The 14,117-nt window shown below is 37.1% G+C and overlaps 1 protein-coding gene across 1 annotated transcript; it reads left to right on the top strand.

The window, feature by feature from the left end:
* Positions 1-632: 632 nt before the first annotated feature.
* LOC103666228 (olfactory receptor 1052) lies at positions 633-1,577 on the top strand. Its single transcript, XM_008694244.2, has one exon. The coding sequence runs from the start codon at positions 639-641 to the stop codon at positions 1,575-1,577; it is 939 nt and encodes a 312-aa protein (XP_008692466.1). The 5' UTR covers positions 633-638.
* The last annotated feature ends 12,540 nt before the right edge of the window (positions 1,578-14,117 follow it).

Genomic DNA, 14,117 nt, shown 5'->3' with positions numbered 1-14,117 from the left:
AACACTGAAAAAAAATTGAGAATCTAATCAAGTCCCTACTGTTATAAATGAGAAGACTTCCGGGCTCCTGGGTGGCTCGTTGGTTAAGCATCTACCCTGGGCTCAGGTCATGATCTCAGGGTCCTGGGATCCCCAGAATCTGGTTCCCTCCTCAGCAGGGGTCTGCTTCTACCTCTTTCTCCCACTGCCCTTCCCCCCTATTCTTGCTCTCTCTCTTTCTCTCAAATAAATAAATAAATAAAATCTTTAGGGGAGCCTGGGAGGCTCAGTCGTTAAGCATCTGCCTTCGGCTCAGGGTGTGATCCCAGAGTCCCGGGATCCAGCCCCACATCGGGCTCCCTGCTCCACTGGGAGCCTGCTTCTTCCTCTCCCACTCCCCCTGCTTGTGTTCCCTCTCTCCCTGGCTGTCTCTCTCTGTCCAATAAATAAATAAAATCTTAAAATAAGTAAATAAATACATAAATAAATAAAATCTTTAAAAATAAATAAATGAAGAGACTTAGATTCAGCAAAATAATAATTTATTCAAGGACACACCTCTATGTATGTTTCTACTTGTCTTTAATAAATACCAGATTGTCCTGTTCCTTCTAATCCCTTGTTTTTTCATCCCAGATTTCAAGATAAGGAATTACCAAATGGCTGAAGAGAATTCCACAGCTGTTACTGAATTTATTCTTTTGGGACTGACAGACCGTGCTGACCTGAAAATTATATTTTTTGTGTTGTTCTTGGTGATTTACGTCATTACCTTGGTGGGGAATCTGGGCATGATTTTCTTAATCCAAACCACTCCCAAGCTCCACACACCCATGTACTGTTTCCTCAGCTGCCTTTCATTTGTAGATGCCTGCTATTCATCTGTTATTGCACCAAAAATGCTGATCAGCTTCTGGGTTGTGAGGGGAACCATCTCATTCTCTGGCTGCATAGTGCAGCATTTGTGTTTTGGGGTGTTTATCACCACAGAAGGCTTCTTGTTGTCGGTGATGGCGTACGACCAGTATGTGGCCATTGTCAACCCTTTGCTTTACGGTGTAGCCATGTCTAAGAGGAAGTGTGTAGGACTGGTCACTGGGTCATTCGTAGGTGGAATGATTAACTCATTGACACACACGATAAGCTTGGGCAGACTGTCCTTTTGTGGGTCCAATGTTGTCAGCCACTTCTTCTGTGATGTTCCCCCACTGTTAAAGCTGTCATGTTCTGATACTTCCTTGAATGAGCTGTTGCTCTTAACCTTCTCTGGAGTCATTGCCATGGCCACCTTCTTGATTGTGATCATTTCCTATGTGTTCATTGTTTTCGCTATCCTGAGGATCCGCTCAGCGGCAGGCAGACAGAAAGCCTTCTCCACCTGTGCCTCCCACCTGACTGCGGTGACCATATTCTATGGTACCTTAAGCTTTAGTTACATCCAGCCAAGTTCCCAGTATTCTGCAGAACAGGAGAAGGTGGTTTCTGTGTTCTACACGCTAGTGATTCCCATGCTAAACCCACTGATTTACAGTCTGAGAAACAAAGAGGTAAAGGATGCTGTGGCAAGGGCCATAGAAATGAAACATTTCCCCTGTTAATTTCAACTCCCTGCTAATCCTACAACAGTCTATCAGTCCGTTCTTCACTTACTAACATTCCCATGAATTTAACTAAGTGTAGAGTTTCCAAGTATAGTACAAACCATTTTATTCTGCATGCTCATTTCCATGTGAGGAAACAAGAGTACAAAGTAGAAGTGATTTAATTCATAACTGTATTTGAGAATAGATAACTCAAATCTCAGCTCATGTGAGATACTAGACTATTGATAATCTGCATTGATTTTAGTAAGTTCAATAAACTATTTTTTCAATATATAGAATTATAAATTTTCTAATATCTGGAAACCTAAAAGAAAAAATATGCATATACTTTTGGAGATATGAAGAATTAGGGATTTTTCTAAGATATATAAAATTATTTGCTCAGAAAATTAAGATAATTGTATATATTTTTCTTTTATTTTCAAAACTTGCTTTAAATTTTAAATATTGGTAAATCTCCATGTTAACAAAAAAGGTGTTATTCCAAATGATATTTTCAAACTAGTAGTTACTTGTCTATTCATCTTCAACTTGTGTATCAGTGACCTCAGCAACAAAGATGGGGAATGAGACAATTATAGTTACAATCCTCAGCTTACAATAATGAGCTTGCCCTCCCCTCCCAAAAAAATCCATCCAAAAAGATAGACACATGTATAAAATGATTCCATTTTAAAGTAGGAAAAATTCAGCACTCTTCCCGTCTATATCTCCCTTCAAGGTTCTACTTCATGTTCTTTCCTGATTAAAAAAAAAAGTCCAGCATTCTGAAATGTCATGTGATGGATATTAATACCCGCCTAGAAGTTTAGTTCTACAATGATGAATTGCTTGATCATGTAACTTCATTACTTCCCTCCATTTTAGAAATGCTGATCTTTTACCAAAAAGTGCTGTAAATAATATTATAATACATTAAAAATAAAAAGTATTTCTGTTATGTACAGTGTTCTGTATGTGGAGCTCTATTACTATGGATATCAGAGGAGACAACCTGAGGTGTTTAAAACTAGTGAGGAAGTTTTTAAAGTAGCTAAACAGTTTTACATTTGTGAGTTCATACCTGACGGTGAAGACATTGCCAATATGCCAGAAGAGTGACAAGATCTAGAAAAGGAAAAGTGATTTTTGTCTTTCCTATGAACAATGACAATAACAAAGCTATTGTAAAAGTAGTTGTTTTTATATATTTGTGTTGTAAGACCTGGGGCAGGAAAGTAGGTTGATTTCAAAGAAATGTGCTGTTCATTCAAAGAAATGTGCTGGGATATAAGTCACATTCCATGTAGGTGTAGTCTCAAATAGAATAATCATCTTCATCATTGTAAAGCTAATAATACATCATAGAATAATGTGTTTTTTTTTTTTCCGAGAGAGAGCATAAGTGGGGTGGGGGGAGGGGGCAGAGAGAGAGGGAGAAGCAGGCTCCCTGCTGAGCAGGGAGACTGATTCTGGGCTCTATTCAGGACCCTGGGATCATGACCTGAGCCAAAGGCAGACTCTTAAACCAAATGAGCCACTTAGGTGCCCCTAAAATAATGTGTTTTATTGAAGTAACACCCTGATTTCTAGGACAAGCAAACATATATGCATACAGATCTCCATGTATATTCCTATAACCTAAAAAGAAGAATTAATATAAAAAAAAAGATCAGTGGAAGAAAATCAATTTTCCCATACTCTATTTTTTAAAAGATTTAAGAGAGAGAGCATGTGAGTAGGGGAGGGATAGAAAGGGAGGGAGGGAGGGAGAGAATCTTAAGCAGGCGCCATGGCCAGTGCAGAGCCTAACATGGGGCTCATCCGAAGACCCTGAAGTCATGATCTGAGCTGAAACTGAGTCAGAAGCTCAAGCGACTGAGGCAACCAGACAACCCTTCCTATGCTCTTTTTAGATAACCTCGTTTGTCATTCATATTTACAAAGAAATCTGGTACAGTCACTATTTTTAGTATATTCCTGAAAAGGGAAATTTACAGATCCCACTAATTAATTCAGATGCATCAAAATTTAAAATTTGAACATATGCCTAATAATTTTAACCTTTAGTTATTTTATTTTAATCATCTTTTAACATTTTTCTTGAGCCCTCTTTGTTGTTAATATAGGTATGCTATTTTTCTTCATTTAATATTTCTTAGTATGCATTTCTTATTCTTTATCTTTCAAATTGGTCATGTCATTAAATTTTAGTTTTTGCATTTATTCATGTATATTTTCTCATATGTATGTGTTATTCAAATATCTGAAATTGTTTTTGACTGAAGTCCACTTTTTTTTTTCTTCAGGCACACGAAGGCTTGCTTCTATGCCTAGTTAATAATATTCATGCAAGTACATTTTTTTTCCCCTAAAATTCTGGGAATCCTATGGTCTTCAGAGTAACCAGCTTAATAGGTTTAATTTTTTAAGAATTATTAAATCTGCTTCTGCTGAGTGCCAGAAGTACTCCTATGTTTATCCTGGAGTCTCGCAGTCAACTCAGTCAGACATAATCTCATTCCCATGCTGATTCTGGTTTTATTGCTATGGCAATAACTCCCCGTTTCAGCTCAAAATGTTTTGTTTGCTTTATTCTTTTTGTTTGTTGGCTTTTTTTTTTAAAGATTTTATTTCTTTATTTGACAGAGATAGTGACAGCCAGCGAGAGAGGGAACACAAGCAGGGGGAGTGGGAGAGGAAGAAGCAGGCTCATAGCGGAGGAACCTGATGTGGGGCTCGATCCCATAACGCCGGGATCACGCCCTGAGCCGAAGGCAGAGGCTTAACCGCTGTGCCACCCAGGCGCCCCTGTCTGTTGGCTTTTGAGGGTCTTTGGCTTTCATTCAGCACAGCTATGTTTTGAAATCCATGGCTCATCCTGGATGCAGTTATAGTGTGACAAGGGTATCGTTTTGGAGAACTTGTCCAGTATACAGTTAGGAGGGTAAATCTTGCTACAAGTTACCGACATTCTCCTCTGATCTTTTTAAGGATGCGTAATACACATGTTAAGTTCCTGATTTGTTTCTTTGGTTATGTCAGGGTTTTTCTTTTTCTTTCTTTTTCTGTTAGAGGAAGTAGAATTAGAAATTTACCCTTTTCATTTTTATTTTTTAAAGATTTATTAATTATTTATTTCAGAGAGAGAGCACAAGCAGGGAGGGGGCAGAGGGAGAGGGAGAGAAGCAGACTCCTAGCTAAGCATGGACACTGATGTGGGGCTCAATCTCACGAACCTGAAATCAGGAACTGAGGTGAAATCAAGAGTTGAACACTTAACCAACTGAACCACCCAGGTGCCCCAGAAAGTTACCCTTTTTGAGATGCCTAGTTATTTCCCCTGTTGAATTCCTCTGGAGAATTCTTTTTCTGGAACCACCATCTTTATCTTGGAGAAAGGGGATCAAGTCCTAACTCGGTGTGCTATGAAGGGAAAGCTCTTCCTCCTGGCAAGAGAACCCCAGTTGTCATTTAACATCCCTCCCATAATGCCATCCATCTTATTACACTGACTGTCCCCCACCAAAAGACCTCCTTTTAAGTTTTCCCACTATACTTATAAAAACCTTGTAGTCTTCAAGGTTAATGAGAGGACAGAAAGGACTATCAGAAAGGAGAAATATGCAGTGCTCCTCTACTGAGTCTTATATGTTATCCTTTTTGTCCACAACCTAAAGTTTGCTATGGATCCCAATGGCCAAACTGGGTTGGCCTTGCCTGATACCAGAGTCAATGGTGATAATCTAATAAATTCTGCCAGAACATTTTTGGAGGGGAGAAAATGAACAACTTCACATCTCTTCCTCAAACTAGTTTCTTGTTATGGTCTAATCCGTCTCACAACTCTGGGCCAGTGTATATTTCCCACACCAAGACACAACTTCTGTTTAGCTAGATTTTCTCACAGGTATCACTCATTTATTCTTTCTTCCTGATTTCTTCTTTAGTACATTGCCAGTCAACCTACAACCCTGGTCTTTTTGGAAGATGTTTTTTCCCCTTTGCTTTTTCCCTTTTAACAATTTGACAACTTTATTTTGTTTTTATTTTATTTATTTATTTATTTTTATTTTTTATTTTTTTAAAGATTTTATTTATTTATTCGACAGAGATAGAGACAGCCAGTGAGAGAGGGAACACAAGCAGGGGGAGTGGGAGAGGAAGAAGCAGGCTCATAGCAGAGGAGCCTGATGTGGGGTTCGATCCCAGATCGCCGGGATCACGCCCTGAGCCGAAGGCAGACGCTTAACCGCTGTGCCACCCAGGCGCCCCTTATTTTGTTTTTAAACATTTTAAATATATTTATTGTTTTCTAGACTCTTCATTTAGGAGGCTTTCTTTGTCATTGTGTTTTGCAGTTGAATGGTGAGTTCATGTTTAATAGGATCTTTGCTGGGTAATCCTGGGTGGCCGATTCCATCAGTGGTCCTGAGTGGTACGACTCAGACCACTGTATTTAATTTCTCAGCTAGAAGTTTCCTCACTTAGGCAGACAGCAAAATCCAAATGTCCACCCATATGAGAAAAGACTGTGGCTACTGATTCTCAGGTGAGATGTTTTTCCTACAAGATGCCAGATGATGGTAGGCAAGTTTATTTATAATTTGTTCTGATAAGCAGATTTATTTCGTTAGAATTTGAATGAAATGCCAGTCTTTCAAAGATAGTGGATTTATATTTGGGTTTTAGTGGAGTTCTGTGTTGTTCATGGACCCAAATTCTTACCATCTTTTTGAACAAACTGAATATTACTTATAAAGTTATAAAGTTTTGCAAATGTCCACAGGAGAGTCATGGTGTCAGTGTCTATGTTTACATTTGATTTTTTTTTACATTTTTTCCCTTTGAGCCCAAAACAATCCCATTTACTTATTTGTTATCTACAAATGTTATGGTATGTTTTATTTTTATATTCAGCATTTCAATGGATTCTCTTTCAAAGTATTTTTTGAGGATGGTAGAGTTATATCTAGTCTTCCATTTGCTAGAAGCAGAAGTACAACCATGTTTGCTTGTTTGTTTGTTTTCGATAATGCCAATCTTTCTAGCACCTAACACAATGTCTAGCTTTCCTTGGTCCTCAAGAAATAGTTGTGAAATAGGGGTGCCTGGGTGGTTATTTCTGTTAAGCATGACTCTTGACTTCAGCTCAAGTCATGATCTCAGGTCATGATCTCAGGGTTGTGAGATTGAGCCCTGCGTGGAACTCTGCTCAGTGCGGAGTCTGCTTGAGAGTCTCTCTCTCCCTCTTCCTCTGCTGCTCCTCTCCTACTCATACACACACACTCTCTAAAAACAAAACAAAAAAAACAAACTAGAAAACAGCCCTCCAAAACCCCTCAAAAATTACAAAAAAAATCTTTAGAAAAAGAAGTATTGTTAAATGAATGAAAATATTGTTGAAGCTAAATATAATATCTTATAGGAATAAGACATGGCCTTCTTCCAATCCTTATATTCATTATATTCATTATATAGAATGAAGAATTAGACTCTGAACAGAATTGTGTGGATATGGGTGATGGGGTGCTGCTTCCTAACTTTTTAGAAATAATATCCATTATGAAGCAGGATTCTGCTTGTGCAATTTTTCCTTGCTAAGACTTGGCCCAGTCCATATGATATCTTAATGAAATGTTATCCATTTTATGCAAATTATTTATAATCAATATTTCTATTTTCTCACACTTGGTTCTCTGTTCCTTTCCACTCTTTTTAACATTTTTCATGTTACACATCTTAGAGAAACTAGTCTCATTGGAATACCTTGAGAGAGTCCCTGAGAAACCAGAATGCAATCAAAGGGTAATTTTGTTGTTGTTGCTTTAGAGTAATTGGTATCTGAACTATAGGGCTTCTGGCCTAATTAGAAAAACAACAAGAAAATACATATTTATATCCATATGTACTTGCCCCTTCTTTCAAATTTGTCCTCTATGAGGAAAGAATTAAAGATGTAAAACTATTGCTTCTTTTTTCCATTATGTTTGTTTTGTAATGTGTTACCTGATATATTTTTTAACCTGGAATTATCTTCAGTTATCTATCATTAAAATATTGATCATTCTGATTCTCAGAAAAAATATTCATTGATTTGATTTCTAAGAAAAGAGTAAGAAACAATGGAGATAGATCTGAGTATTCTAAATAAACTAATATCCTAAAATTTTCCATCTTTGGTAGGATAAATTCAATCCTTTTAATATCTTTCTTTTTAATTTCTTTCTTTTCTTCTCTTTTTTACTATTCATCATTCTTTCTGCAGATAATTGAAAATTTCAAATATGGTAGAATCATATCAATGTTTTGATTCTTAAAGTTTATGTAAGTCAAGTCCATATCATTTTATATAATTCAATTTACAATATTGCCATCACCTTTTGGTGCTAAAGTTATATAGTTTTATATTTGGGTAATTAATTTAATTTTTAATTACTTTTAAATATGCTTTTTCCTAAGTTATAGTTTATAACAAAATTCATATTTGTAAGTGATCCTTCTTTGTTAACAAAATCATTTCTTTTTTTTTTTTTAAGATTTTATTTATTTATTTGACAGAGACAGCCAGCGAGAGAGGGAACACAAGCAGGGGGAGTGGAAGAGGAAGAAGAAGGCTCATAGCGGAGGAGCCTGATGTGGGGCTTGATCCCATAACGCCAAGATCACCCCCTGAGCCGAAGGCAGACACTTAAAGACTGAACCACCCAGGAGCCCCAACAAAATCATTTCATTTAATACTCTAAGAGCAGCAGAAGAAAGAGCAGGTATAAGATCTATGAAAATGCAGTTTTGAAATACTCAGACGTCATTTGTTGTACATACTCTTCCATATTGTGATGGTAATCTTTAAAGAGCATGTCAGAGATCATGAATATATTTTCTATATAATATCTAGTATATATATTTACTATACTATATTAGATAGCATATAGTATATATAATATAGTATTATATATACTATAGTATATATAATATATACTCTATATATTTACATTATATAGTGTAAATTATATATATTTTATATAAAAATTATATATATTTATATATTATAATACAAATAAATATATATATATTTCCCTAATAAACTGTCATTCCTCTATCTTTTTTCACAGCAGCTTTAATGAGAAGAAACAAACAAATGGCTGAAGAGAATTATACATCTGTTACTGAGTTTATTCTTTTGGGACTGACAGACCGTGCTGACCTGAAAATTATGCTTTTTGTGTTGTTCTTGGTGATTTACGTCATTACCTTGGTGGGGAATCTGGGCATGATTTTCTTAATCCAAACCACTCCCAAGCTCCACACACCCATGTACTGTTTCCTCAGCTGCCTTTCATTTGTAGATGCCTGCTATTCATCTGCAATCGCTCCAAAAATGCTGATCAACCTTCTAGTTGTGAGGGGAACCATTACTTTCTCTGCTTGTATGGTACAACATTTGTGTTTTGGGGTGTTTGTCACCACAGAAGGCTTTTTGTTGTCGGTGATGGCATATGACCGGTATGTGGCCATTGTCAACCCTTTGCTTTACGGGTGAAAACCAGAGGTGTCAACAGAGACTAAGTGGGGAATCTGGCCTTCTTTTTTCCATCTGGCAGTCATAAGGCGGTTCCCTCCGTCCCCTGCTAGAGCATTGCCAGAGAAACTCAATTAAACAGGCAATGTAATATAAAATCCAATGTCTTATATAAAAATGTTCAAGTTTCAGATCTGTAAAAGATCCCAGACACAAAGGTACCAATATTGTGTAAGTACATGTCTATGAAATGCCCCGATGGGTGACATCATAGGGACAGGAAAGAGATTGTTGTTGCTTGAGGCTGGGGTTTGGAGGTGTTGACAGGAAGTGAGGACTAGCTACTAATAGGTACAAGGCCTCTTTCTGGGGTAATGAAAATGTCCTAAAATTGATTGTGGTATAGGTCATACAACTCTGTGAATATACTATAATCCTTGAATTGTACACTTAAAATGGGTATAGTGTGTGGCTTCTAAATTATATCTCAATTAAACTGCTATAAAAATAAAATTAGCAACAGGAAAAAAAATCAACTTATGTGACTATTACTAGATCTGAAATCAGGAGGTTAATCTATATAACCCACCCTGCAAGAGACAGAAACCACATTTATTTAATAAGTATTAAGTTCTTTATGGCTAGATGAAATATGCGAAGTTTGATAACTTCATAAAAAAATAAAACCTTGAAAGATATCTTCATATTCTTCTATTCCTAAATCATTTTTTTTAAAAATAAATCTATAATATCTATGGAATCAATGTGCACTGTGACGGCTGCGGAAAAATTCTATGAATAGGTAGTTTTTAAAAATGCCAACATTTTCTTTTTTTTTTTTTTAAAGATTTTATTTATTTATTCGACAGAGATAGAGACAGCCAGCGAGAGAGGGAACACAAGCAGGGGGAGTGGGAGAGGAAGAAGCAGGCTCATAGCAGAAGAGCCTGATGTGGGGCTCGATCCCAGATGGCCAGGATCACACCCTGAGCTGAAGGCAGACGCTTAACCGCTGTGCCACCCAGGCGCCCCCAAAATGCCAACATTTTCTATGACAGAATAAAAACTGAATTTTTCCTTTGTCTACTCTATGGTTGATCAATTTCTATTATTCTGAGTTATAAACAAGATATTGAGCTATGAATTATATAAATAGGCAGATCTCTCTGACCATACAGTTTGCTATTATTTCATGCATCCTGTCATGTAAGTTTGTTGGGATTTAAAGAATATCATACGATATATTTTAATCCTTATCATCAAGGAGACAATAAAGGTAAGACTGACTGTAAATATAAGATGAAATTCTTTTTTTTTTTAAAGATATTATTTATTTATTTGACAGAGATAGAGACAGCCAGCAAGAGAGGGAACACAAGCGGGGGGAGTGGGAGAGGAAGAAGCAGGCTCATAGCAGAAGAGCCTGATGTGGGGCTCGATCCCATAACGCCGGGATCACGCCCTGAGCCGAAGGCAGACGCTTAACTGCTGTGCCACCCAGGCGCCCCTAAGGTGAAATTCTGCTCAGATATGACACAGGAAGGATTGGGAAGGCATGCCCATATAGTTCCAGAATGTGTCATTCATACATACTAGAAATTCGAATAGAGTTCCTCCTGTAATATGACATCTAAGTCTTCTCTATCTCACTGCATTCCTATTCTGCTCTTCAGTGGTTCCTCTATCTCCAGGGAATTCTGAGATATATGTGGTACTGGTTGTCATTTCCCATAACCTTCTTTCCCAATGGTGCCCTTCTCCAATTAAGAAATCATATGCAGATGCAGCTTGACACCTGGGAATATTATGATTATAGTGGGTCATTAAATATTTAATGAATCACATATTATTCTTTATTCTAAATATAATAACATTTAACTTTCATACTCAAGCTTCTCAATTAGTAATCTCTCTCTGGTATTTTCAGGAGCTCTTTCAATACTGCCTGTATAGGTTGATTAAAAAACTTTTTTTGTTTTCACGAGGTTGTTAGAGCTATAGCTTATTCTTTTTATCTGTGTAATCACTGTGGTGGGAAGCCGTTGGATGCTTACATGAATCAGGGCAATATTCAAAATATTGTACTTCTTTGGGGAGGTACTTTTCACATCTTAGTCTATACGGATGGCACGCTCTAAAATAACATGGTGGCCAACCTTCACAACTGGATGTGATGGTCTGCCTTTCCCCACTGTTCAGAATGTTTATTTCCATGTGTGTAATGGGTCACTCCACACACACTGGCTCAAGATAGAGGGTTTCATTTAAAAAAGTGATGGACTGTTGAGCTCTGTGGCTTTCCCTAGCTCCATAGCACAACAGTGTCAGAGTCAATACATTCTTTCGTCCTTAAGTTGATTTCCCGAATGGCTGAAGCTCAGATAAAATTTCTGCAAAGCCTAAGGAGCAGAAGATGATAGAGAATAAATATTTCCCTACAGGCCTTTCTTTTCTTTGGGAAAGAATATCTATCTCTCATACTGCCCTGGTAGGATTCCTACTACAAATCATTAGCAATAGACTTTTTGGTGTTTTTTGGAATTCTGCTTCTTCTCCTTACCCTTCGTTTCTCGAAGGTAGCCGAACATCTTAGAACAGAAATCATTTCTTAACATAGAAACCGCCTTGTTTGTTTCTTTTTAGGAAGTTTCTGACAACCTAATGCTAATTCTTGTCCCTCTGATTTATTACAGATTGACTCAGGCTTTGTCCTGCATTCACTTTGCGATGGCTTTCTATCTGAGCAAAATCACTCATATGAAATGCCTGATTAATTACTGTGAGTCAATTTATTTCTTTTTAATTGACTAATTTTATGCTTCTTGAATTCTTTTTCTTTTTCTTTCTTTTTTTAAAAGATCTTAGTTATTTATTTGAGAGAGGGAGAGAGTGTGAGAGAGCTCAGGAGCAGTGGGGAGGAGCAGAGGGAGAAGCAGACTCCCCAGTGAGCAGGGAGCCCAGCGTGGGGCTCGATTCCAGGACCCTGAGATCATGACCTGAGCTGAAGACAGACACTTGACTGACTGAGCCACCCAGGCGCCTCTAGAATTCTTCTTCTATGCAGACATGGCTTTCACTATTTTATGAATTTCTTTGCTGTTCCTCCTCTTCTAATCTGACATCTGCCAAAGTGAAATGTTACTCTCTGTCATCTCTGGGATGACATAAGTGGAGCATAAAAAGGACATTAAGAGACAATATAGGATACTTCTTAAGGGCGAGAAGTCTCGAGTATGAACTAGACCACCTGGCTTTGAACCTAACACCTAATGCATTGTGTACTCTGAGAATTTACTTAACCTTTCTGAATCAACATTTCATAATATAAAAAATAAAAACTTTAATAGACTCTATCTCAGACAGTTGTCATGAGGAAAATTAATCCAGACGTGAAGGATGCCTGTCATATAGTACCCAAAGATGAAATGTTATTACCCAGTAGTCTTTATGACAATCACAAAGGTTCTTTTCAAGTACATCAACAGTTTGATAATATTTATCCTCACATGACACTGTTGATGCAATATTTTTTTTTTATCTTGAGACTTTATTTTTTAGAGAAGTTTTAGGTTCACTGCAAACTTAAGAAGAAGGTACAGTTTTCCCATATATTCCTTGCCCCCACAAACGCATAGCCTCCCATCCCATTATCCACATCCCCCACTAGAGCGGTACATTTGTTACAATCAATGAACCTACACTGTTATATCATTTTCATTGAAACTCCATCATTTACATCAGGGTTCCCCTTTGGGATTTCACCTTCTATTGCTTTGGACAAATATATAATGACTTGTCTCTACCATTGTTGCTTCAAACAAAGTATTTTTACTGCCCTAAAAATTTTCTTTGCTCCTCTATTCATCCTGTCCTCTGTTCTAACTCCTATCAGCCATTGATCTCTGTACTGTCTCCATAGTTTTGCCTTTTTCAGAGTGTTGTATAGTTGGAATCATACAGCATCCATTCACTTAAGGTTGTACCATATCTTTTCATGGCTTGGTAGCTCCTTTCTTTTTAGCGCTGAATACTATCCCATTGTCTGCATGTGTCCTAGTTTACTTACCCATACATCTACTGAAGGGCATCTTGGTTGCTTCATATCATGCACTTTTAAAATTTTATTCCAATGAATTCTTTTTATTAAATGGTCATTAAACAGAAAATTTTATTGCATCATGGTGAACAAAGCAAATATTACAAACTAATAACTACAGTAAAATCCCAGAACTATTAAGAAGAATAAAAATAAGCAAAAGGAAGATAAAAATAAAAATAAGTGCACAGGAAAATGTGGAATAATGTATAGCAACTGTGCACAAAAGTCAAGGTCAATATCTCTTTGCCATGTATCAGTCCTCATTTACCTTAGAAATGTGGCATAGTGCAAATGACAGGATTATTTTCCTCGGCTTCCCACAAGTAGGACAATCAATCAATGTAATTAAATGATGACAGCCAATTAAACTATAGTACACAATCAATATTGATAAATATTGGGAAACATCAATCCTAGGAAAGAGAGGCAATGCAATGAATGCACTGTAGAATAGTCCTCTTATGCAAGGATACAAAAACAACTGGGGCATACTTGTTAAACATGAATAATTACTCTTTTATAAAAAGGTAAGGAAATGTTACAATACTCTAGACCAAAGAGCCAGTTATTAAGAAAGAACAGGGACTCCTGGGTTAAGCATTGGATACTTGGTTTTGGCTCAAGTCATGATCTCATGGGTCATGAGATTGAGCCCCACATCTGGCTCCACACTTAGCGTGGAGTCTGCTTGAAGATTCTCTCCTTCTGCCCCTCCTCCCCATAAAGAAATAAATCTTAAAAAAATAAAAGAAAAAGAAACAACCATTGAGGGAAAAGCACAAACTGAGGAGCCCTCAAAATATGACCTTAATCTGAACATTCTCTGATATCAACATGGACTTTTTGAGACAAACCATGTGCCAATTAGATTGCTGGATTACAAAGTATGTTCCGCCAATAGACTTACACACTGATGAGGAAAAAGATGGGATCC

This window comes from Ursus maritimus, unplaced genomic scaffold (assembly GCF_017311325.1).
Source record: "Ursus maritimus isolate PB19 unplaced genomic scaffold, ASM1731132v1 scaffold_23, whole genome shotgun sequence".
Lineage (NCBI taxonomy): Eukaryota > Metazoa > Chordata > Mammalia > Carnivora > Ursidae > Ursus > Ursus maritimus.
Note: the sequence above shows the minus strand (reverse complement) of the source record. Positions and strands in the feature narration are given on the sequence as shown.